Source organism: Triticum aestivum, chromosome 6B, assembly GCF_018294505.1.
Source record: "Triticum aestivum cultivar Chinese Spring chromosome 6B, IWGSC CS RefSeq v2.1, whole genome shotgun sequence".
Taxonomy (NCBI): Eukaryota; Viridiplantae; Streptophyta; class Magnoliopsida; order Poales; family Poaceae; genus Triticum; species Triticum aestivum.
Window position 1 is genome coordinate 723,727,391 of NC_057810.1, and position 26,180 is coordinate 723,753,570.

At 45.2% G+C, this 26,180-nt stretch overlaps 1 protein-coding gene and 1 pseudogene across 1 annotated transcript; both read right to left on the reverse strand.

Moving 5' to 3' along the window:
- Nucleotides 1-357: 357 nt before the first annotated feature.
- LOC123140057 (wall-associated receptor kinase 1) lies at nucleotides 358-7,497 on the reverse strand. The gene is made up of 4 exons (XM_044559780.1): nucleotides 7,128-7,497; nucleotides 6,212-6,992; nucleotides 5,946-6,110; nucleotides 358-1,382 (listed from the first exon to the last, which is right to left on the reverse strand). Exons 1-4 carry the CDS (start codon nucleotides 7,437-7,439, stop codon nucleotides 373-375), a joined length of 2,268 nt encoding a protein of 755 aa, XP_044415715.1. The 5' UTR covers nucleotides 7,440-7,497; the 3' UTR covers nucleotides 358-372.
- Nucleotides 7,498-10,247: 2,750 nt separating this feature from the next.
- LOC123139787 (wall-associated receptor kinase 2-like) overlaps nucleotides 10,248-26,180 on the reverse strand; it is a 51,387-nt pseudogene continuing 35,454 nt past the window's right edge.

The following is a 26,180-nucleotide window of genomic DNA, read 5'->3' on the forward strand; positions in this document are numbered from 1 at the left end:
GAGGGAGAGAGACTTGGAGTAGGGGACAAGTTGTACATGGTTTAAGCCAATCCTATCTCTAACTTAAACATAATTATATACTTCTAACACCAGAAACTCTACAGATTTGGTACTTTCACTCAAGACCATATATACCAGGATGTTAGGATGCTGTCGATGTACGGGGTGCATTCAGTATTTCAGTTTCGGTTGCTTGTAATAAACAGCTGCAGAAGTGTTTAATTAACTAACTCATACATTTGGTAACTTGAAACACACAATTACACAAAGAGATACATTACAATGATTTTGTTCACAACAACAATAAGATAGACGTTGCCCCATTCATAGTCGCCTCCCCCCCCCCCTACCCCATACATGTACACATGTTTTTCAAACTGGAACATGCAGTGTAAATTGTGACTTACGGGATCGATCCAGTATGATAAGACGCTCTGCTACGTCTGTCATCCATGGTCTTTGATCCACATCAAGGTTAAGACATTCCACAGCGATACAGGCCAAACTATCAAGAATCTCCAAGTCTTCTGTTACTGCAATTTCCTCGTCAAATAATGGAGTTGCTTTCTTCTCTTTCTTGTAAGCTTCAAGGAAATTGTTTACTAAGCTACCGCCGTCAGAATGTGTGGCTTTCTTCCTACTAATAAGCTCCAAGATGACAACTCCAAAACTGTAGACATCACTTTTTTCTGTTAGTAGCCCTGTTTGCAGATATATTGGGTCCATATAACTCATGTCACCAATGATAGATCCAGTATGTTGTATGTCTCTCGCAATCAACCTTGATATGCCGAAGTCCGAGATCTTTGGCACAAACTTATCATCCAAAAGTATATTTGCTGGTTTAACATCACCATGTAGGATCTTGGTACTGGTTTTTGAGTGCATATAAACCAGACCATCAGCTGATTCTGCGGCAATACTTAAACGCACACCCAAGTTCAGAGGCACCTTCCTGCTGTCATGAAGAATGTCATCGAGGCTACCATTGCAGAGAAACTCATAGACTAGAATCGGGGCATCAACTTCTAGGCAACAACCCACAAGCCTAACGATGTTCTTGTGGATGATTTGAGATTGAATGATGACTTCATTTGCAAATTGTTCATTCTCTAGCACACTACCGGTAATAGGTTTCTTAACAGCGACTTGTTCATTATCAAGAAGGCCCTTGTAAACTTCACCGAAGCCACCTTTTCCAATAAAATTGCTACTCTTCAAAATTGACTTGAGCTTCTCCTTTTCGAATAGTTTTATGAATTTTGCCTTCTCCAATGTACGCCCACCGTTCTTCTCATAAAACTCTTTCATTTTCCTTTTCTCTTTGCGAAGGAAAATAAGGAATGACAAGACTGCCACCAAAAAAATACCACTTGTTGCACCTACATGGAAAATATACAAAATGATTTTGTGAGCACTATAATGGGGACATCCCCTTAAATATCCCCTTAAATATCCAATATACAAAATCTTGTATGGAGGTTGATGGAGGACATCTTAATTAATGAGTCAGATATGTTCCATTGGAAGGTGACGTCTTCTGGCATGTTTTCTGATAAATCTAAGTATGAATTTAATCTGGGCCGGTTTTTCGTTCAAAGCATATATGGAAAACTAAAGTATCACTGAAGTTTAAAATTTTATGAAGTTTGTGCATAGAGGACTTATCCTCGCTAAGGACCATCTGACAAAGTGAAGGTGGCGAGGTAGTAAACAATATTATTTACATCAGGAGGAAACAATACATAATTTCTTTACTTCTTTCCCGCTTGCAAAAGCAGGCTGATCCTCCTTTTCTTAAAAAAATGCACGGATAAGAACATCAGGTTTCAACTTTATTAACCACTTGAAGTCAGGTAGACTTGGTCCAGCTTAGCTACGTAATAGTGCGTTTGTTTCTAGCTACTAAGGACATCTCCAAAGGAAATTCTTAAAGCTTCGGTATATTTTTAGATTGTAGTGTCCGGGCCATTTATGCCAAATTTTGTCATTCAATGGAGACCCCCCTCGGTCCGTGAAGTGGTCCGGACGTCCGTTTTCTGGCGAATCTAAGACAAACGTGGGGGAGCTATACCGACGTCTGGACATCCACTTACCGACAAAAAGCCACCACGTAGTCCTCCTTTCTTTTCTCTCTCCGCACATGTATGGTTGCCTCTACCCTCTCTCCTCTGAACCAGACAAATAAGGATTATTTTGTAAAAATGGTTGGATGAGTCTCTTGCACAACATGTCCTCAGACCACGTTCAGACATAAAAACGGACATATACCGGAGCCATTTGCGGGGCAGCTTTGAAGATGCCCTAAACACTCGCAATCATCAGATAATTAGATAGAAAGATGACATGTGTTTTATTTTTTAGTTGCTATAAAATAAACAAGGAAGATCACATATGAGCGTTTGAACCCCTCTGTTATTAAAATAAATAAAAGGTGTACTCAAGTTTTTTGCCTGAACAAACCATGAATTAGTGAGGAATCCAACTCAGACGCGAGGGCACACGCGATTAGGGTTTCTTTACTTCCCGCCAGTGCCACCGTTGGTACGCCTCGTCTTCGGTGGCCATAGGACCATGGAGGAGTGGTGGGCCCTGCCCCTTGTCAAAGGAAGGGGTCCTTCTTTGTTATTAAGTGTTTCTTCGAGGTCGATTAGGGTTTGTGTGCTTCTTGGAAAGACGTGACGATGGCGGCTCCCTGTAGATGGAATAGTGTACACCCCACCTAGCTGCCGTCTCGGTGGTTCATCAAGCATCATCGCAAGGCGTGTAAAGGTGGCTCCGGTGGATGTTGTGGGATTCAGTCAATGTTGGTCTTGAATAGGTCTCCGTGGATCCAATCTTCGTTTGTCTTTGTTCGTGTGTCTATAGGTTGGATCCTTTCGACCTACGTTCTCTTCATCGGCGGCGGTTGTTATTCTGATGCACTAGTCCTATGGGGCTCAACACGGGACTTCCCGACTCTCTACTACAACAAGTTATCTCAAACTCCGTTGACGGAGGGGCAATGATGGCGGCACACATTCTTCGGCTCGATCGAGTGCTTGTAGTCGTCGCTAGATGGTCCACACATCAAAAGTTTTTCCCGCAAAATAATCGTGAAGAAGTATAGCATGAATTAATTGATCTATACATGTCGATTTTGTAAGAGAGATTTGGTTTGCATTGCATCCAAAAGAATAAAATGCTTAGACGCTTAGTCAATAATTATGGAGACGTGCCATCCTCAATAAGTACTTTATACTCCCTCCATTGCTTTATGTAAGGTGTATAATTTTCGGCACGGAGACCAAGGCACATAATTATGCAGTCAGAATGGTTTGTCGTGCACTAGATTATAATATAAAAGTATATAATGTTGCATAATAATTTCAATTCTGTATGGACCATGCATAGTTAATATGGAAATGGTCATGAAATTTTAAGGTAGCCAGACCAAATCTCATATTATACGAATGATGAAGAATTGTACTTTTTCAATAATACTGGCAAAAACATAAACAAATAACACATATTCTTTCCTTTATAAATTTCCGAAGAGATAATGGCACAAGATTTGGAACTCCAGAATTTTTTTCTGACAATTTTGTGCCTTGAACAAATTCACTACTATTCTACAGGGATCACACAAAGACAATAATTTAAATAGTAGGGTAAAAATCATAGTGACATAACTGAAATTGAGAAATAGAAGATGTGATTTCACATAATTAGGAAAAGGGATTGAATAAAGAGCAATGTATTGAGCTATTTAGGTCTGAAATGTATAACTAAAACCTATATTAATTTCATTATTGCACCATTATATTAAGTATGATGGATAGGATGATTTGTGCCAAACTTGGCCTCAGAGAGAGTTAAATTTATAATATTACGTTAGATTATAAATTTAATAAGAATAATATATGGCAATAAAAAGGGCTGCCCACGCATTTGCGCGGTCCACTTTACTAGTTAAGTAGATAACAAAACAATTATGTATGGAGTAAAAGAAAAGAAATTAAAAGCTAGACTTAGATCCTTTAGTAGTACATGCAGTATGAAACAACTGAGGGCATTCCAAATGTATTGGCTCTTAGTGTGTCATCATAGGTGGTCAAAGATTTTATAGAAACAATCACCCCAATGAATTGTTTCTTAGGTGTTGTAGCAAATTGGTGTTTTATTTATTTCACTTAAAGATCATGTTTGCATCTCAACATTGTGGCCTAACATTGCTGGCAAGCGGAAATATCATATACTAGAACCATACATATGTTACGGATGTATGCATGATAGCACCTTCGTAGTGCATAGTATCATGCTTATGAGTGCACCAACTAGTACGTACACTAGAGTAGCACCTACCTACAAGACACTACGAGAAAAATACATGTTGCCTAGTGTTTTTCTGTACGCCAAGTGTTATTTATCAGGTACTCAGCTTATACACCTACTATAAGGCAATTACCAGCAAAAAGAACATGGCAATTGTAAGTCTCTCGTCGTATCCCTGTACACGCTGAGCAAAGCTAATAATGAACATGGCTTACATGGAGAACTCGTCTTATTAAGGGGAAAACACTCGGCTTGTAGGTGAGCCTCGACATTGTAGCTGCCACGTGACCAACCTTGACACGTGTAAGGTGTCGGTGTCGGCGGGCTATATATATAAGCCAAATAACCACTAATGGAACACTTAGCTTATATTTTTGCCTCCCTGCATGCCGAGTATCTGAAAAGCAACACTCGACTTCTGTTTGGCCAATTTCGTGTCCGCCTACGCCGCGCCTTTCGTCTCCCTGTTTTATAAAAGGGAAAAGCATAATTTTCGTCGCTTAACTTTACCGATGGTCTAGAAATGGTTCCTCATCTATAAACCAAGAAAACCTAGTCCCTCAATTGTTAAAACCAGGTAGTTTTCATCCCTCAAGAGGCTTCAAGGTGGTTTTGTGTTGACGTGGCATGGTTTTGTCCAGTGAGCTCGCCACGTCATCATTCACCTTATCTTCGTCTTCTTCCTCTATCTTCTCTCACTCGCCCAGGCCGGAGAAGAATCCGATGACACATGGTTACTGATGGATTATGGGTGGGCTTAGGTCCACACAAGACAATAATCCCTGGTTAATCTCTAAGGTCCATGCATGTGTATGGAAAATGGTGGAAAGTGTGGGAAGTTTATTTCCATACTACTACAGTAAGAAGAGTGAGACCACTTTATAAGGGATGCTCCACCACTTGCTATTGGGAGCTAGCGGATCCCCTGTAAACAAGTCGTGAAGAATCAACAAGGCTCGAGACGAACCTTTAGCAAACATAGTCACCTTTTTCTGTGCGTGCCTGTGTTGTGTTTCTAGCCCACTGGTTCGTGTGTATGTGCTTGAGGGTTCGGCATTTCTGGCCGGCGGCAAATCACTTTGCTTGGCTAGCTCCGCATAGGAGGATCTATCGAGTTGCGTATGGATGTATCATCAGCAGCGAAGGAAGAGGTGGACGAGCACGAAGGTGAGGCCAAGGCTGCCGGAGGCAGCAGAGCAGGCATGCGGTGAGGTGCTTCCCTGTGAACAGGGAGAGAGAGAGAGAGAGAGAGAGAGAGAGAGAGAGACGAAGGTGAGGTGGACGACGATGTGGCGATGTCAATTATCAAAACCATGCCGTGTCAGTACAAAACCACCTCAAGTCGTTTGAGGGACAAAAACTATCCGGTTTCAACAATTGAGGGACTAGATTTTTCTGGTCTGTAGTTGAAGAATCATTTCTAGACTGTCGGTAAAGTTGAGGGTAGAAAAGTATACTTTTCCCTTTATAAAACATACAACTCCATTCTATTTATTCTTTAATTATTATGCCACTTCGACATTTTTGCCTATGAAACCGTGCTAACCACCAAGCATTGAGAGTACCATAAAAGAAGGTACATGGTTATAATTAATCAATGTGGGGCATGCGCTGGCTTAAATTTTTCTTACCCAAAATCGTCCGTGCTGCTTGGGGGAAAATATGTGTGCAGGTTCCTTTTACGCCATCGCCTTTCATTCCGGATTTACATGGACATGCATATCCTCCCAACGTGTTTTTGCAGATCCCGTCACTGGAGCAAGGATATAAATCGCGAAGCTTACACTCGTCAATGTCTGAAAAAAAACATAAAGTTATGAAATTAAGGAGTTCCTATATAAGCAGTAAGGTGTAAAAGAGAGAGTCTGGATTTGTAAATTAAAAACTTTAATTTGACCTTGGCATCCATTGGCGATGTAAGGGTTCCCATCGTAATGGTCCCAACACTTGCAGACATAACCCAGGCCACTGGTCGCGTTTGAACATGAGCTGTTGCCACTGACACAAGCATAGTCCGGAGGTGGATGCTGGCCTTTCTCTGGACATGAACCATTCCTGATGGAGAAATCGATTACCAAGGGGACGCCCCTTGGGAATTTCTTGGGTATCTCCTCGTAACCGTACATGTCCGGCGTGGTGAAGTTATACCATGTGCTCTCCACCACCATGGCGTAGGAGCATGGATTGGTCACAAACAAGGTGTTTGGTTCATCGAAACTGATCCACAATGCAAACCTGGTGAGTGCAACCGCTTCGGGCAAGGCAGCCCGACAGCAGCCCCGCCCCGAGCACGACCCGTTGGTCGCGAACTTGAGGAACTGCGGCATGCGCATGAGGTATGAAAGGCAGGAAATAGTGAGTTCATTCGATGAATATCCATGCGCCGACACCGCGTCTGACGCCAACGCTGACCACAAGTAGCTATTCATCTTAGGCTGGACTCTCCAGCCTACGCCGATGAGAACATTGCGTGTCACCGACACGACAAACGGGCTCATCTTTTCTCCCAACCGCATCCGTAGAGATTTGCTTAAGGAGTCGGTATGGTTTGCGCTGCAGCGAGATGAGATTGCGGCGTATGCGCGCGCCTCACCCTTTGCAACTGATATATCGATGAGCTCCAAGGCCGTATCTTCCCGTGTTCTATTCCAAACACGATTACGCTGGCACAACCCTTTCTGCATTAATTTACGGCCCAATACCAGAACACAACATTAATTTCCTTCTCAAAAGGAAGAAACATCAATTAATTAGTTACTCTTACCACGCATTCCAGTAAGTACTTACTACTTGGCATGCCAAACATACCATACCTGCGCCCTGAAGTAAATCTCATTAATCCGCTGGAATACTCCGTCGTAGGCAAGGTAGGCGCGATGGGGATAGAAGGAGTCGTTGCAGGTGACCTGGAAGCCCTCGCGGAAGCAGCCAGGCTTCATGCCGAATGGGTAGGGAATGCTTATATTGCCGCACTTGTCAGGGCAACCCGGAAGTGTGATTGGCTGCTGCTCATCTTGCTCAGAAGCAACAGCCTCCAGGATCATGTGAGATGCTGTTGAAAGGAGGACGAGCAGGAGTAGGATTGTGCTCAGGGGCTGGGAATGGAATTCAGAGGGCATGGTCATGGTGTGTGTTTTTGCGCTCCCTTGGAAGCTAACTTAGGTCTATGATATGGATGCAAAGCTTATTATGCTCTGTTGTGGTTTACTGAGTCGTCTACACTTATATATTAGTGTTGATGGTTCTACTATATTCCCATCATCATTCTTTGGTAGTACCAAAGTTTTAGATAGCCGATTATAGCTCTGCTATAGTTGTTTGACCATGGTGCCACTAAATGCCTAGCTATAAGATTTATGTACAGGTGTCCAATAAAATTATAAAATAGCCGGCTGTAGCCTTAATTACTACTCCCTCCGTTCCAAATTACTCGTCGCTGAAATGGATGTATTTAGAACTAAAATACATCTAGATACATCCGTACGTGCGACAAGTAATTCGGAATGGAGGGAGTATATCTATTTTGGAAGACCGCCGCTATTTACCATAACCTGCTTTTTAAAACAATCGATAGTACTAGTACTAATCCTCATATTCTCTCTCTTTTCACTATAAGATGCTTGTTTGTTTGAAATGGTAGTTCCACAAGCTACAAAAGAATGCACTTACCATTGCAAGGAAAGAAAGGTGACACCATTCCTAAAAGAAAAGGCTGGAACACGTACCATTGCAAGGTAATTGCCACCTTTAATAAAAGTACTCCGACTCTCTACTTTAGTAATGCATCTTTGTACGATTTGATTATGTCGGCCACCATTTGATCGAGGAACACACACGATCGATTGAGGGGAATTATTGTTTATCAGCTAGCTTGCTCCACACATTTCTGGCAAGTGCTAACTAGTCAAGCGGTGATGATTGGAACGTGGCTCGCCCTAGTAAGATAACAAAGATTGCACGACCTTCGTTTTGTTTTCTATAAGAGGTGGGCCATGATCATAATAGAAGCATCTTCGCCCTTTTAGATTTTGATATGTAAGTTACCATGTGGTGATGACAATAGCCGCATAGGGTATCTATAGGAGCTTAGCATGATGATGTTTGCTCGGCCTGAATGATGAACAGGGAATAATGTTGGGTCTGTCCTCCATGATTTAGTTTTCATACAATGCAGTCAAGATAATTTGCAGATGCTTTGGTCTTTCTTTTAGATAATGGAAGATTTTACTAACACGGTCTCTATATCATAAGATGCATACAACCTAACTTATTACATAACTTTTAACACACAAGAAAAAACTTACTACGTCACCTAGTACAAGGTCCCCAAACATCATATATTACACTGTCCGGGCATACTGAGAGCTATACACATTGTTAGCTAAACTTATTGGTACACCCATCTTTCATCTCCCTCTCCGTCTTTAATCATGCTTACTTATTTGTACCGTAGACGATTCAGCTATACCCATCGTCATTCCTTGCTACGTACTCCAGTATCACCTTTCATCTTCTCTCACTTTCTTTAATCATCGCTCGACTGAGCGTGGCAGCAAAAAAGGATAGTAGATCTTCTCTCCTTTCTTTAATCATCACTAGACTGGGTAGTGACAGCAAGCAGGGAGATAGTGGGCATTGGAGCCATGCGAGCTGCTGCGCCAGTGGCCTCAAGCACGGCCACACCGTGAGATAGCCTAGCATCAACTTTACAAATGGCCTGATGTAAACGTCGGCTTAGTATCGTGTCCAAAGCGTCAGCAGTATAGCAATGCTCTTTTCTTTACTAGTCCGTGACGTGACCACTATCTATATCCATTAATCAAAGTATCAAACAACTATGTAATTCGTTTTATGGGGAACAAGCATTAAACTAAAAGTAAAGTGCATCGCTCGGTGTATTGTGCAGGGCGCGGTTCAGAAATCTTTGAGGGTAGATGCTGCCAAGTGCAGTGGCGGGTCAAGACATTGAGTATCATTGCGTACAAAACTAGGAGAGCTCTGAATAATAGAGACAACTTTGTTGTACATGAGTTTACTCAAAACTATGCCCTTGTATTCTGAAGAAAATCAACCAAAATATGTTCGTGGATCGAGCTGGCATGATCAAATAGTACAAAGACGTCTATTTTCAAAATGTTGTTAGAAAGATCAGTTTGTAACAGAAAATAACATAGCTCCTTCAATTATCTTAGACGAGTCATAGCTATCATCCAGAGAGACAAAATGCAGTTGCAAGCAAATGCATCGATCATTGTTTAATCTGCTACAAACACATTAACTCTTGAACAAACGAATGCGTAATCACAAACTAAGGTCTTAACACCCCCTTCCGCCGGAACATTACCCGGGAGGTTGCTGAGGCTGGATTTAAAGTCTTGAAACACCACAGATGTCAACCCCTTCGTGAAGATATCCGCAAATTGTGAAGCGCATGGCGCATGAAGTATTCGATCTTCACCTAGAGCAGGCAATCCATGAAACAGTGAAGATCCATTTCAAGATGCTTGGTACATTGATATTGCACTAGGTTTGTGGACAAGTATGTGGCACTAGTATTGTCGCAATAGACCAATGTTGCTTTCGAGGATGAATGATGGGGAGTTTCGTATTGGATCTAGTGAGAAAAATCGCCAATGTCGTTGGGCAAACTGAAGTTGGAAATGCCTATCGATCAATGAGAAGCAAGCAGGCAGAGAATGGTGCAGCAGTGAAGTCTTGGGCAGCATGACACCAACCGGGAGAAACCAAAGGAGTAAATGCAACTAAGTGTTTCAGGAAGTCAACAGATTTGGTACTTTCACTCGAGGCCATCTATACTAGGATGTTAGAATGCAGTCGATGAAAGGGGTGCATTCAGATAATAAATGACGATGATTCCTCAGAAATACGGCCAATTAAATTAACGAGCTGATACATTAGGTAAAAACACGCTGTTACACAAAGAGATACATTACAAATTTTCTTGCAACCAAGGGAGACCTTCCTTGGTTCTACTTCAACGATTTTGTTCACAACAGCAATAAGATAGACGTTGCCCCATTCATAGTCGCCTTTTTTCGACCCCATACATATACACATGTTGTTCAAACTACAACATGCAACGCAAATTACGACTTGCGGGATGGATCCATTATGAGGAGACGCTCTGCTACGTTTGTCATCCATGGTCTTTGATCCACATCAAGGTTAAGGCATTCCACAGCAATACATGCCAAACTATCAAGAATGTCCAAATCTTCTGTTACCGCAATTTCCTCCTCAAATAATGGAGTTGCTTTCTTCTCTTTCTTGTAAGCTTCAAGGAAATTGTTTACTAAACTACCACCGTCGGAATGTGTAGCTTTCTTCCTACTAATAAGCTCCAAGATGACAACTCCAAAACTGTAGACATCACTTTTTTCTGTTAGTAGCCCTGTTTGTAGATATACCGGATCCATATAACTCATGTCACCAATGATAGATCCCGTGTGTTGTTTGTCTCTTGCAATCAACCTTGATATGCCGAAGTCTGAGATCTTTGGCACATACTTATCATCCAAAAGTATATTAGCTGGTTTAACATCGCCATGTAGAATCTTGGTATTGGTTTTCGAGTGCATATAAACTAGACCATCTGCTGATTCTGCAACAATACTTAAACGCACACCCAAGTTGAGGGGCACCTTGTTGTTGCCATGAAGAATGTCATCGAGGCTACCGTTGCAGAGAAACTCATATACTAGAATCGGGGCATCAACTTCTAGGCAACAACCTATGAGCCTAACGATGTTCTTGTGGATGACTTGAGATTGAATGATGACTTCATTTGCAAATTGTTCATTTTCTAGCGCACTACCACTAATCGGCTTCTTCACTGCGACTAGTTCATTATCAAGAATGCCCTTGTAAACTTCGCCGAAGCCACCTTTTTCCAATAAAATTGCTGCTGTTCAAAATTGGCTTGAGTTTCTCCTTCTCAAACAGTTTTATGAATTTTGCATTCTCTAATGTACGCCCACCGTTCTTCTCATAGAATTCCCTAGATTTCTTTTTCTCTTTGCGAAGAAGAATAAGGAATGATATGGCTGCCATGACAAAAACACCACCTATTCCACCTACATGGACACATAAATAAAAATATTTCATATAACTGAATTTCTAATAACTTTTCTGTGTGCAGAAGAAAATATAAAAAGGGAGCAACACTTTTGATAACTTGCTTTGTTTTTTCCACCTCAGGGTTACGTGGCTACACGCCAAGACACACTATCCAATAGTAAATAGGGGTTTGTGCCGAGTTCCGATGTGGGGATTTGCCCTCACGCTGATTAATTCATTGATTTGTCATTAGTGTCACATATGAACATAAGTCTTTTTCCAAAGACATCCCCGTGAGAAACAGAATATTATCACTGACGATTTTGTGAACCGTCTGGCTTTATTGGTCACTAATAATACAAGACTATCACATATGACTTTGTGTGAGGAACCGTCTGTGATAGCTGAGTAGAACCCAAATCTTAGAACATCCGAGGCTTACATCTAGGAGTTTGTTGTTCTCTGTCCACCATTCTGACTCATACTTGTTGTACCCTTGCCACAATAAACACCCATCCCCACCCCCTTCTGCCTCATAAATAAAAAACCAACCCTATCCATGCAGCGCCTACTAAAACCATTGCCACGCTTGTATAACTCAGAAGTACTTTCTTTTTGAGAGAACATACAATTCAGAAGTACTTAAATTGTATGTACCGATCTAGAGATCTAGAAAACACCTACTCCCTCCGTTCGGAATTACTTGTCTCGGAAATGAATGTATCTAGAACTAAAATACGTCTAGATACATCCATTTTCACGACAAGTAATTCCGAACGGAGGGAGTATGAGTTTAGTTCTGGGTATATCGGGACCTTTAAATTTGGACTCTGAGACTGAGTTCTGGGCCTCCAAAATTGTTGGCACCAGTTAACCAGCTGTTTAGCTTTACGACTGTTCCAGATTGTCATATCTTAGTAGGTCAGGCTTAGTAGAGGGTACTAGGTATAATAAGAAGAAAATATAAAGTGAAGATAAACATTATGTTGCATTCCTGCCACGGCAACAATTTTGTTCGTTTTTTGACCTTTTACGGACGCCACCAGATAGACGATACCTACCATTTTTTATTTTTTTGCTTCGGGATACCTACCATGTTCTGTTAGTTATCCAGGAATATGTCTGAGGGGACGCATGCTGATTAAGAAACATTACGTAGATATAACAACATAATTATGCACGAACTACAAACAGAGGAAGAAAGGATAGATTCAGATCGTGTACTAATAGCTACTCCCTCCGTTCTGAATTACTTGTCTTGGATTTGTCTAGATACATATGTATCTAGACTAATTTGGTGCTAGATACATCCGTATCTAGATAAATCTAAGACAAGTAATTCGGAAGGAGGGAGTAGATACGAGTATCTAACAACAGAAACAGTTGTAGCCTAAATACCCAAAATCACCCGTGCTGCTGCGGGGAATTTATCTGTGCAGGTTCCTTTTATGCCGTTGCCTTTCATCCCAGGCTTACATGGACAGTCATAGCCTCTCAAGGTGTTTTTGCAGATCCCGTCACTGGAGCAAGGATACAAATTGCGGAGCTTGCACTCATCGATGTCTGGAAAATATGGAATATAAATGTATGAAATTAAGATGGGAGTTATTATATAAGCTAATGTGGTGTAAAATTAAAAGAGAGTCTAGATGTGCAAATTAAAAACTTTAATTCAACCTTGGCATCCATTGGCGATATAAGGGTTGCCATCGTAATGTTCCCAACACTTGCAGACATAGCCATGGCCACTAATCGCATTGACACATGAGCTGTTGCCGCTGACACAGGCATAGTCCCATGGTGGCTGCTGGCCTTTCGTGGGACATGAACCATTCGGGATGGAAAAATCGATAACAAAGGGGACACCGCTTGGGAATCTCTTGGGCAGCACCTCGTTGCCGTACATGTCCGGTGTGGAGAAGTTGTACCATGACCTCTCCACCACCATGGCGTAGGAGCACGGATTGGTCTCAAACAAGGTGTTTGTTGGGCCCAAACTGAACGTCAGTGCAAGCTCAGTGATGGGAAATGCTTCCGGCAGGGCAGCTTCACAGCAGCCCCGCCCCTTGCACGACCCGTTGGTTGCATACTTGAGGAACTTCCGGGCCCCGAGGTCTGAAAGGCAGGAGAGAATGAATTTCTCCCGTGAGTTGCCATCCACCGGCGGCGACCACGGGTAGGTATAGACAATAGTCTGAACATTCCAGCCTACGCCGATGAGAATATCGCTGCTGAAAGGAGGAGGAAGAGGAGTAGGATTATTGGCAGCGGCGGGGACAGGGATTGCGAGGGCGTGGTCATGCTGGTGTATGTTTTGCGCTCTCTTGCAAGCTAACTTGGTGGATGATATGGACGCAAGCTAATTAAGCTCCGATCGGGCTTACTCAGTCATCTAAACTTATATATTGGTAGCGTCGATGGTTCTACTACACCCTCATCGTCATTCTTTCCTAGTAATAGTACTAATCTTCATCTTCTCTCTCTTTTTACTATATAAGACGCTTGTTTATTTGAAGTGGCAGTTCCCCAAGTTTCAAAAGAATGCACTTAACTACTCGAGAAAGGTGACACCTTTCCTAAAAGAAAATGTTGGAACACGTACCATTGCAAGGACATTGTTGGCTTTTTTGAAAGGGCTCCGATTCTCTGCTTTAGAAATGCATCTTCGTACGATTTCATTCTGTCCGCCACCATTTGATCGAGGAACACACACGATCGAGATTGAGGATAAATTTTCTTTTACTGCCAACTTGCTACACACAGTTCTGCTAAGTGCTAACTAGTCAAGCAACGATGATTGCACCGTGACTCGCTCCAATAAGATAAGATCGTTTTCTTTTCTAAGAGGTGAGCCATGATCATAGTAGAGGCCTCTTCACCCTTTTAGAATGTGATATTAAGAAACCATGTGGTAATGATGGTGGCATGCATATAGGTTATTTAGGAGGCGAGCATGATGTCGTTTGCTCCTAGGCCCCAAAGATGAATGGGAAAAAACGTATGGGGTCTGCCCTCCATGATACGGTGTTCATACAATGTTGGGTCTGTCCTCCATGATTTGGCGTTCGTACAATGCAGTCAACATAAGTTGCTGATGTTTCGTTTTTTATATATACTGGAAGCTTTTACTACCCAGTCTCTGCATCATAAGAGGCATACAATCTAACTTATTTACATCATTTATTACATAGTTGCCAAACAAAGATGTTGCCCAAAGGAAAGAAGAATAAAAAACACATGAAATTAAAGTACTAGGACGAGCATGACAACCAAGACGAGTATAAAAAAAGGAAGAGAAGATTGAGCTCTTGGGTGATAACACACACACCAAAACGTGCTGCCAAGGAATGAATACGAGGCAACGCCCCTGACTGCCTAGAACGATATGTTAGTTTGAGTGGCCCATTGCTCTGTATTCTACTCTGCTATGCTTGACATTTTTCAGTCAGGGTTATACCGAAAAAGGCTTTCGCCCTGCTTTATATATAAAGCACAGATCAACCACAGCCCAAGTACAAGCACATCCCACGACAACACACGCACACATCCAAGGCGGGATACATAGGCGCTGAGCGCAGCAACACCACCCCTAACACTACAAGAGCAATCAGGGACCTCCACCGGGAACACGCCACCGCGAAGAGATGAAGCCGCATATGACGAACCGTGAGCTCCAAGGCGGCGCCTCCAAGAAGGTTACGACGCTAGCGTGCCGCCACCGCCTGACCCGGGGGTCAGAGTTTCCTCTGGAGCGACACGATGACCGGTGAGAGCTGCGATGACGCCTTCAAGATGGTAACGCGCTACGCCGCCGCCGGTCCGTCCGAGGATAGAACAGGTTTTCACCCCAGCAAACACTCACCGCCACCGAACGCCACACCCCTGCCACCATGCCGCCCACACGGCCATGGTCGCCGGGCAGCACCAAGCCACGGCCTCTGCCCATGAGCACCGCGCTACCACCACCAGGGCCGTCCCCCCGGCATCCAAGACCTTGACACCACCGCACCCGAGACCCATCGCTGCCCCAACCAAAGAGATGAGTGGAAAGGTCGCTCCTTTACACACCCCTGGACGGCCCCCGGCGCCGAGACCCAAAGGGTGTTGGGGAACGTAGCAGAAATTCAAAATTTTCCTACGTGTCACCAAGATCTATCTATGGAGAGACTAGCAACGAGGGGAAGGAGAGTGCATCTACATACCCTTGTAGATCGCTAAGCGGAAGCGTTCAAGAGAACGGGGTTGAAGGAGTCGTACTCGTCGTGATCCAAATCACTGGAGATCCTAGTGCCAAACGGACGGCACCTCCGCGTTCAACACACGTACAGCCCGGTGACGTCTCCCATGCCTTGATCCAGCAAGGAGAGAGGGAGAGGTTGAGGAAGACTCCATCCAGCAGCAGCATAACAGTGTGGTGGTGGTGGAGGAGCGTGGCAATCCTGCAGGGCTTCGCCAAGCACCGCGGGAGAGGAGGAGTACTTGGGAGAGGGGAGGGCTGCGCCAGAACTTGTGGTGCGGCTGCCCTCCCACCCCCCACATATATATAGGGGCAAGGGAGAGGGGGGCCGGCCCCCTCAGATCCAATCTGAGGAGGGGGCGGCGGCCAAGGGGGGGAGGAGTGCCTCCCAAGTCAAGTGGAGGCCCTCCCCCTTAGGGTTTTCCCTCTCCCATGCGCATGGGCCTTGGGGGGGCTGGTGCCCCTGGCCCATTAAGGCTAGGGCGCCCCCCTACAGCCCATGCTACTGTATTGGACGTGGTGGAACAATTTCCGGACCTCCGGACCCCTCCAGAATCCTCCAGAACCTTCTGGAAGCTTCCCGGTACAATACCGAAAAAACCCGAACTTTTTCCGGAACCCGAACAACAACTTTCCATATATAAATCTTTACCTCCCGACCATTCCGGAACTCCTCGTGATGTCCGGGATCTCATCCGGGACTCCGAACAACATTCGGTAACCACATACAAACTTCCTTTATAACCCTAGCGTCATCGAACCTTAAGTGTGTAGACCCTACGGGTTCGGGAGACATGTAGACATGACCGAGATGTTCTCCGGTCAATAACCAACAGCGGGATCTGGATACCCATGTTGGCTCCCACATGTTCCACGATGATCTCATCGGATGAACCACGATGTCAAGGACTCAGTCGATCCCGTATACAATTCCCATTGTCTATCGGTATTATACTTGCCCGAGATTCGATCGTCGGTATACCGATACCTTGTTCAATCTCGTTACCGGCAAGTCTCTTTACTCGTTCCGTAACACATCATCCCGTGATCAACCCCTTGGTCACATTGTGCACATTATGATGATGTCCTACCGAGTGGGCCCAGATATACCTCTCCGTTTACACGGAGTGACAAATCCCAATCTCGATCCATGTCAACCCAACAGACACTTTCGGAGATACCTGTAGTCCCCCTTTATAGTCACCCAGTTACGTTGTGACATTTGATACACCCAAAGCACTCCTACGGTATCCGGGAGTTACACGATCTCATGGTCTAAGGAAGAGATACTTGACATTGGAAAAGCTCTAGCAAACGAACTACACGATCTTTGTTCTATGCTTAGGATTGGGTCTTGTCCATCACATCATTCTCCTAATGATGTGATCCCGTTATCAACGACATCCAATGTCCATAGCCAGGAAACCATGACTATCTGTTGATCACAACGAGCTAGTCAACTAGATGCTCACTAGGGACATATTGTGGTCTATGTATTCACACGTGTATTACGATTTCCGGATAATACAGTTATAGCATGAATAAAAGACAATTATCATGAACAAAGAAATATAATAATAACTAATTTATTATTGCCTCTAGGGCATATTTCCAACAGTCTCCCACTTGCACTAGAGTCAATAATCTGGTTCACATCACCATGTGATTAACACTCACAGGTCACATCATCATGTGACCAACATCCAAAGAGTTTACTAGTGTCATTAAACTAGTTCACATCATCATGTGATTGAGACTCAATGAGTTCTGGGGTTTTGATCATGTTTTGCTTGTGAGAGAGGTTTTAGTCAACGGGTCTGCAACATTCAGATCCGTATGTACTTCGCAAATCTCTGGGTCATATTGTAAACGCTGCTTCCACGCTCCACTTGGAGCTATTCCAAGTGGTTGCTCCACTTTACGTATCCGGTTTGCTACTCAGAGTCATTCGGATAGGTGTTAAAGCTTGCATCGACGTAACCCTTTATGTCGAACTCTTTATCACCTCCATAATCGAGAAACATGTCCTTATTTACTCCAAGGACAATTTTGACCGCCGTCCAATGATCCATTCCTGGATCATTCTTGTACCCCTTGACTGACTCATGGCAAGGCACACTTCCGGTGTGGTACACAGCATAGCATACTATAGAGACTACGTCTGAAGTATAGGGGACGACATTCGTCCTTTCTCCCTCTTCTGCCATGGTCGAGCTTTAACTCTTAACTTCATACCTTAGAACTAAGGCAAGAACTCCTTCTTTGACTGATCCATCTTGAACACCTTCAAGATCATGTCAAGGTATGTGCTCATTTTGAAAGTACCATTTAGCGTTTTTGATCTATCCTCATAGATCTTGATGCTCAATGTTCAAGTAGCTTAATCCAGGTTTTCCATTGAATTTTTTTTCAAATAACCCTATATGCTTTCCAGAAATTCTACATCATTTCTGATAAACAATATGTCAATAACATATACTCATCAGAAATTCTATAGTGCTCCCACTCACTTCTTTGGAAATACAAGTTTCTCATAAACTTTTGTATAAACCCAAAATCTTTGATCATCTCATCAAAACGTACATTCCAACTCCGAGATGCTTACTCCAGTCCTTAGAAGGATCGCTGGAGCCAGCATACCTTTTAGCATCCTTAGGATCGACAAAAACTTTCGGATTTTATCACATACAACCTTTCCTTAAGGAAACTCGTTTTGTCATCCATCTGCCAGATTTCATAAATGCAACTAATGCTAACATGATTCCGACGGACTTAAGCATCGCTACGGATGAGAAAATCTCATCGTAGTCAACTCCTTGAACTTGTGAAAAACTCTTCGCCACAAGTCGAGCTTCATAGACGGTGACATTACCGTCCACGTCTGTCTTCTTCTTAAAGATCCATTTATCTCAGTGGCTTGCCGATCATCGGGCAAGTCCACCAAAGTCCATGCTTTGTTCTGATACATGGATCCTATCTCGGATTTCATGGCTTCTAACCATTTGTCGGAATTTGGGCCCACCATTGCTTCTCCATAGCACGTAGGTTCATTGTTGTCTAGCAACATGACCTTCAAGACAGGATTACTGTACCACTCTGAAGTAGTACGCATCCTTGTCACCCTACGAGGTACGGTAGTGACTTGATCCGAAGTTTCATGATCACTATCATAAGCTTCTACTTCAATTGGTGTAGGTGCCACAGGAACAACTTCCTGTTCCCTGCTACACACTAGTTGTAGTGACGGTTCAATAACCATATCAAGTCTCCACCATCCTCCCACTCAACTTTTCTTGAGACAAACTTTTCTCGAGAAAGGGCCCGATTCAAGAAACAATCCCTATTGCTTTCGGATCTGAATTAGGAGGTATACCCAACTGTTTTGGGTGTCACATGAAGATGCATTTTATCCGCTTTGGGTTCGAGCTTATCAACCTGAAACCTTTTTCACATAAGCGTCGCAGCCCCAAACTTTTAAGAAACGACAACTTAGGTTTCTCCAAACCATAGTTCAAACGGTGTCGTCTCAATGGAATTACGTGGTACCCTATTAAAGTGAGTACGGTTGTCTCTAATGCCTAACCCATGAACGATAATGGTAATTCAATCAGAGACATCATGGTATGCACCATATCCAATAGGGTGCAACTATGATGTTCGGACACACCATCTCACCATGGTGTTCCAGGCGGTATTAGTTGTGAAACGATTTCCACAATGTCTCAATTGCATACCAAACTCATAACTCATCTCTATGATCATATCATAGACATTTTATCCTCTTGTCACGATGATCTTCAACTTCACTCTGAAATTACTTGAACCATTCAATAATTCAGACTTGTGTTTCATCAAGTAAACATACTCTACATCTACTCGAATCAACTGTGAAGTAAGAACATAACAATATTCACTGCATGCCTCAGCACTCATTGGACTGCACACATCAAAATGTGTTACTTCCAACAAGTTGCTATCTTGTTCCATTTTACTGAAAAACGAGGCTTTTTAGTCATCTTGCCCATGTGGTATGATTTGCATATCTCAAGTGATTCAAATCAAGTGAGTCCAAACGATCCATCTGCATGGAGTTTCTTCATGCGTATACACCAATAGACATGGTTCGCATGTCTCAAACTTTTCAAAACAAGTGAGTCCAAAGATCCATCAACATGGAGCTTCTTCATGCGTTTTACACCAATATGACTTACATGGCAATGCCACAAGTAAGTGGTACTATCATTAATATCTTATACCTTTTGGCATGAAAATGTGTATCACTACGATCGAGATTCAATAAACCATTCCTTTAGGTGCAAGACCATTGAAGGTATTATTCAAATAAATAGAGTAACCATTATTCTCCTTAAATGAATAACCGTATTGCGATAGACATAATCCAATCATGTCTATGCTCAACGCAAACACCAAATCTCGATGGTAGAGGGAGCGTGCGATGCTTGATCACATCAACCTTGGAAAAACTTCCAACACATATCGTCAGCTCACCTTTAGCTAGTCTCCATTTATTCCGTAGCTTTTATTTCGAGTTACTAACACTTAGCAACCGAACCGGTATCTAATACCCTGGTGCTACTAGGAGTACTAGTAAAGTACACTTTAACATAATGTATATCCAATATACTTCTATCGACCTTGCCAGCCTTCTCATCTACCAAGTATCTAGGGTAATTCCGCTCCAGTGGTTGTTCCCCTTATTACAGAAGCACTTAGTCTCGGGTTTGGGTTCAACCTTGGGTTTCTTCACTAGAGCAGCAGCTGATTTGCCGTTTCATGAAGTATCCCTTCTGGCCCTTGCCCTTCTTGAAACTAGTGGTTTCACCAACCATCAACAATTGATGCTCCTTCTTGATTTCTACTTTCGCGGTGTCAAACATTGCAAATACCTCAAGGATCATCATATCTATCCCTGATATGTTATAGTTCATCACGAAGTTCTAGCAGCTTGGTGGCAATGACTTTGGAGAAACATCACTATCTCATCTGGAAGATCAACTCCCACTCAATTCAAGTGATTGTTGCACTCAGACAATCTGAGCACAAGCTCAACGATTGAGCTTTTCTCCCTTAGTTTGTAGGCTAAGAAAATCGTCAGAGGTCTCATACCTCTTGACGTGGGCACGAGCCTGAAATCTCAATTTCAGCCCTCGAAACATCTCATATGTTCCGCGACGTTTCGAAAACGTCTTTGGTGCCTCAACTCTAAACCTTTTAACTGAACTATCACGTAGTTATCAAAATGTGTATGTCCGATGTTCGCAACATCCACAAACGACGTTTGGGGTTCAGCACACTGAGCGGTGCATTAAGGACATAAGCTTTCTACTGTCCGCATAATCGCTACTGTCAACTTTCAACTATATTTTCTCTAGGAACATATCTAAACAGTGGAACTAAAGCGCGAGCTTACGACATAATTTGCAAAGAACTTTTGACTATGTTCAGGATAATTAAGTTCATCTTATGAACTCCCACTCAGATAGACATCCCTGTCGGTGTCAAAACCAGCGGATCTCGGGTAGGGGGTCCCGAACTGTGCGTCTAGGCGGATGGTAACAAGAGACGAGGGACACAATGTTTTTACCCAGGTTCGGGCCCTCTCGATGGAGGTAAAACCCTACGTCCTGCTTGATTAATATTGATGATATGGGTAGTACAAGAGTAGATCTACCACGAGATCAAAGAGGCTAAACCCTAGAAGCTAGCCTATGGTATGATTGTTGAGAGGTAATGTTCGTCCTACGGACTAAGGCCCTCCGGTTTATATAGACACCGGAGAGGCTAGGGTTACACAGAGTCGGTTACAATGGTAGGAGATCTACGTATCCGTATTGCCAAGCTTGCCTTCCACGCCAAGGAAAGTACCTTCCGGACACGAGCCGGAGTCTTCAATCTTCGTAGTCTGGGAGTCCGGCGGATATTGATAGTCCGGCTGTCCGGACACCCCCTAGTCCAGGACTCCCTCAGTAGCCCCTGAACCGGTCTTCAATGACGATAAGTCCGGCGTGCATAATGTTCGGCATTGCAAGGCGGGTTCCCCTCCTTGAATAATTCGGAGAAGATAATGAACACCAGGATAATGTCCGGCTCTGCAAAATAAATTCCACATTCCAATCGTAGAGAGAATAAAACATATATACTGATCCAATCTGCTGACGTATTATGCGGCGTGACATCACACCGCTACCAAGCCCTTGTTTGAATTACTATACCACCTCAGCACGTTTAGCGAAGCGGTTTCCTTGGCACGTCCTGTCGAAGCAGAGATCGTGTTCCCCTTATTCCGGGATTCCCATCAATACGTGCGTGGGTAACCCAACCGCGCCATTGATGGTGGCGCTTGGGAGATAAGCGAGTTTTACCAGGCCGGTGAGGGACGCATAGTCTCGTCCGCCTATATATAAGGGATAAGGATTTACCTTCTCACCTACGCCTTCTTCCTCCTTTGCTTATCCATCCCTGCGAACTCAAGCTCCAACGCCCAAGCTCGCGCATCCCACCTCGACCCTTCTCCGAATATGTCCGGAGGGGGAGGCAAATGGATGGCCTCCACCACCAAGGAGGAGGACATCACCAAGCTGCGCGACGCCGGATACCTTTCCAGTGATATCGCGCATCGGCTGCCCGACGCGGGGCAGCTCATCCCTACCCCAGGGCCTCATGAGAGGGTCGTCTTCCTCCCCCACTTCCTCCGCGAACTGGGCTTTCCGCTCCATCCATTCGTCCGGGGGCTCATGTTTTACTACGGCCTGGATTTCCATGATCTGGCGCCGAACTTCGTCGTAAACATCTCGGCGTTTATCGTCGTGTGCGAGGCCTTTCTCTGCATCTGGCCCCACTTCGGCCTGTGGCTCAAGACCTTCAACGTAAAGCCGAAGGTTGTGAAGGGGATGCAAGCGGAATGCGGAGGCGCCATGTTGGGCAAGCTGCCCAACGTCCCTTGGCTAGAAGGGACCTTCGTGGACTCCGTCAAGGGGTGGCAATCGGGGTGGTTCTACATCACCGAGCCGCGCAAGCCTACATGGGCGGCGGCCCCCGAATTTAGATCTGGAATCCCCACGCAGCTCACCTCCTGGAAAGAGAAGGGCTTGCAGTGGGGTGATCCGGTGGAGGTGACGGGACTTCGAGCCTGCATCAAGAAGCTGGTGAGCAATAGGCTCCGGCTCGTCGACGTGGTCCAGGTCATGCTCCTCCGGCGGATTCTCCCATGCCAAGAACGGGCATTCAATTTGTGGGAGTTTAATCCGGAACAGCACCAGACGTTGAGCGGGCTCTTTGTTACAACGTACGAAGGCGCTTGGAGGGTGCTGTTCAAGGGCGCCGAAGCCCCCGCATCCACGACCGAAGACCGTGGATTCAGCTCGCGGTCTCCGACTGACGAGGTAAGTGATTCGACCCCATTACGGGACACTTGTAGTAATTAGATTGACTCTAGCGAGGTTTTTAATCTGCCTCTTCCTTTGACAGGAATGGATGGAGAAGGCCCAGCTGCTCATCAGCCCGGCTCCCATGCCAGAAGAACCAGTGGATGCCCGCTTAGCAAGGCTGCTGGTTCCGGCACCGCACGTGGTGCCGGAGAAGAAGGCCAAGAAGGTGGCCACGGGAACTCGAAAGAGTTCCCGTAATCAGGCGTCTGACGACGACGAGGACTCCTCCCCCGAAGACGACGAGGAGGAGGAGGAGTACTCTCTCTCGGAGGAGGGAGAGAAGAAGAGGAAGGCCTCCCCAATCGGGGCGGCCGAAGGGTCCAAGAGGGGGAGAACTATCCCCCCGGACAGTTTCGCCAACATCAATGTTGGCGAGGAAGAGTGGCCTCCAAGGGCCAGGCGTCCGGCAGGATCGTAAGCATTCAGATCATTTATATGTCGTACATTGTATGCCATGTAGTGTCCTTCTAACGCCGCATTCTGCCTGTAGTCCGGCCGTTGACGATCTTCCCGACTCGATGAGCGGGTCTTTGGCGCCGTCGGATGTAAATTCTATCCCGACTGCCTCTACCCCGCGCGTCGACGAGGACGACAAGGCGGAATCCCACAGAGAGACCCGCCAGGAGGAGGCTCCGGAGGCGCCGTCAGGCGTCCTCCCGGACTTTGTGCCGGACTCTACCTCGGAACCCGTAGCGGTTCCAGAGTCCGGCAAGCGGCCCCTTCGAAAGAAGGGCAGGACCGTGGCGCCGGCGGCCTCCGTCCAACCGAAGGCGCCGGATAACCTGCTGGAGGCGCTTAAAGGCGCTTCCATCGAGGAAGAACACCGCGCCCTCATGAGTGCGGTGATTGAGAAGGTCCAGCTCGCCAAGGGCGGGCTGACCGAGGCCTGCAACATCCTTCTAACAGGCTTTGAGGTAAGAAGTTTAAAATAATGTAATGTAATACCGCATAGACAGTAGCCCCTGATGCTTAGTTCGGTGTTCGGAAAGAAAAGCCGGACTAAGGATCTAACAAGATATACGCAGGGTTGCTAAAAAATATGTCAATATGGGTTTGCAGGCTGTGCTGTTGACCTCTGCCGCATTAACGGTGGAGGTCGAGGCGCTGAAGAAGGACCTTGAGCGGTCGGAGCAAGAGCTCGGCCATGCCAAGAGGCAGCTCAAGGAAAAAGAAGGTGAATAACACCACTTTAAATAAGTACCTTACAGAAAAGGGTTTTGGTTCCAAACAAAATTAATAAGGATAATATGTGTAATGCAGGGGCCACTAACGAGGTGGCGGCCCTGAAGGATGCCATGTCCGTGGCCGAACGCAATGCGGCCACAGAACGGGCTGAGCGAGAAAAGCAAGCGGCACTGGTGGCGGAAGTTCGGCAAGAGCTCCAGGCTCTCATGGAAAAGCATGATAGTTTGGAGCGTGACTCCAAGACTCGAGAGTCCGAGCTTGCCTCGGCTCTCGAAAGTGCCAAGTCCGCCAAGGCCGAGGCCCAGAAGGCCCATCAGGAGGTAGAGGACATGAATAAGATAGCGGCGAGTAAGGCGTTTTTCATGCAGAGCAAGCATGTTAATGTAAATTACCGGATACTTACCCGAATTCGGAGCTCTCCAGGGGCATTTGAAGATCTGCCGCGTAGTGCGTCTGATGCCGCCGCATTCTATCGTGGCGAGGAGGGGAGCTCAACGGAGAAGATCTTCTGGTCTCAGTATGCTGAGGCCGGCCATCCGGTGCCCCAAGCGACCAGCTGAAGCAGCTGGTCGAACTCCACAAGGTAGCTGAGGAGGCCATGAAGGGCCTCACAGTCCGGCTGTGGCCTAGGCAGGCCATGCCTGGCAGCTACTTTGGCCTAGTGCGGCGGCTGGTGGATGCATGCCCCAGGCTGGATGTAATCAAGCGCTCCGCCTGCATTGAAGGCGCTCGTCGGGCCCTTGCCCGCATAAAGGTGCAATGGGGCAAACTGGATGCGGAGAAGCTTCTCACAGATCCGCCGCCGCCGGGCAAGGAGCATCGCACGCCGGAGCGATATTATAAAGTTGTCCTGAAGGGAGCCTACGATATTGCAGATGAGTGCCCCCGAAATGTGATCTTTGAGTGAACTCGCTGTGTTTTTATCCTGTGCGCTGAAAACTTCGTTTATATGCGCCATGAGCAACGCTTGTTGAATTTAAAATATTACCTTCTGTGCGGCCGTTTGTTAAATCTGAGAGATGGCAAGTCGTTGGCTTCAGTCCCCAAGCCACGAGTGCTGGGGTGTTCGGTGATAAACTTGTGCACTCTTGTTCCCATTTTTGGGTCCATCTAGTGAGGCGCTCAACACGACGAACAAGGCAACCGGACTTATAATGCTTGAACACTCTCACTTAGCCATAGAATTCTATAATTTTAAATTTCGGCGAAGCCCCTGGTATTCGGAAGACCGAATCCGGGGCGCTATCCACGCCTTCGTCGGACATCATCCGGAACTTCGCTCGAAGCGGCATGAGTCTTTAGGGACCCGATAGGACCTCTCGAACAGCGACCAGTCTCTCGCCTTATCATGCCAGTCAGTTTTAGCTTTCTCCACTGAGGCGTTAACCCGGCTCAACCGGGGCGCAATCGCAGTGGTTCTCCCAGTGCTACCTTAGCCGACGGAACGGAACGTAAGGTACCAAAACATGGGAGCCGGGAAAACCCAACTATTGACCCAAGACATGATTCGGAGCTGATTCATATAATGCTATAAGTTCGGGGTGCCGCACTTGTGAAAGTGTTCGGACTTAATCACACCATAATCTGGGGAACAGAAGCCCCTGGTGTATTCGGCCGTACCAAAGTATACGGGTGCAAGATGTCATATAATGAACATATGTAAAAGATAACGCAATTGCAATGAAAAGGTAATGTACTTGCAAAAAGGAAGTGCTGCGTTATTTATGAAAGAAGGTCTGCTAATAAAGCGGACTGATACAGATAGTGCGGTAAGAAAGGGATTTGGACTAAATTAACATGTCCCCCTCCAGGGATAAGCTGCAGACTTGGTGTATGTAATCGAATTTAATGCTCGTAATGGAGACCACCTGAGTGTTCGTCGCAGCCTTCTTTAATCCCTGACTGTTGCATCGTGAGTT

Coding starts and splice junctions, on each gene's coding strand:
- LOC123140057 (XM_044559780.1), bottom strand. CDS start 7,439: ATGACCATGCCCTCTGAATTCCATTCCCAGCCCCTGAGCACAATCCTA. Junction 6,993..7,127: donor AGATTTACTTCAGGGCGCAG/GTATGGTATGTT, acceptor AAATTAATGCAG/AAAGGGTTGTGCCAGCGTAA. Junction 6,111..6,211: donor CATCGCCAATGGATGCCAAG/GTCAAATTAAAG, acceptor GTTTTTTTTCAG/ACATTGACGAGTGTAAGCTT.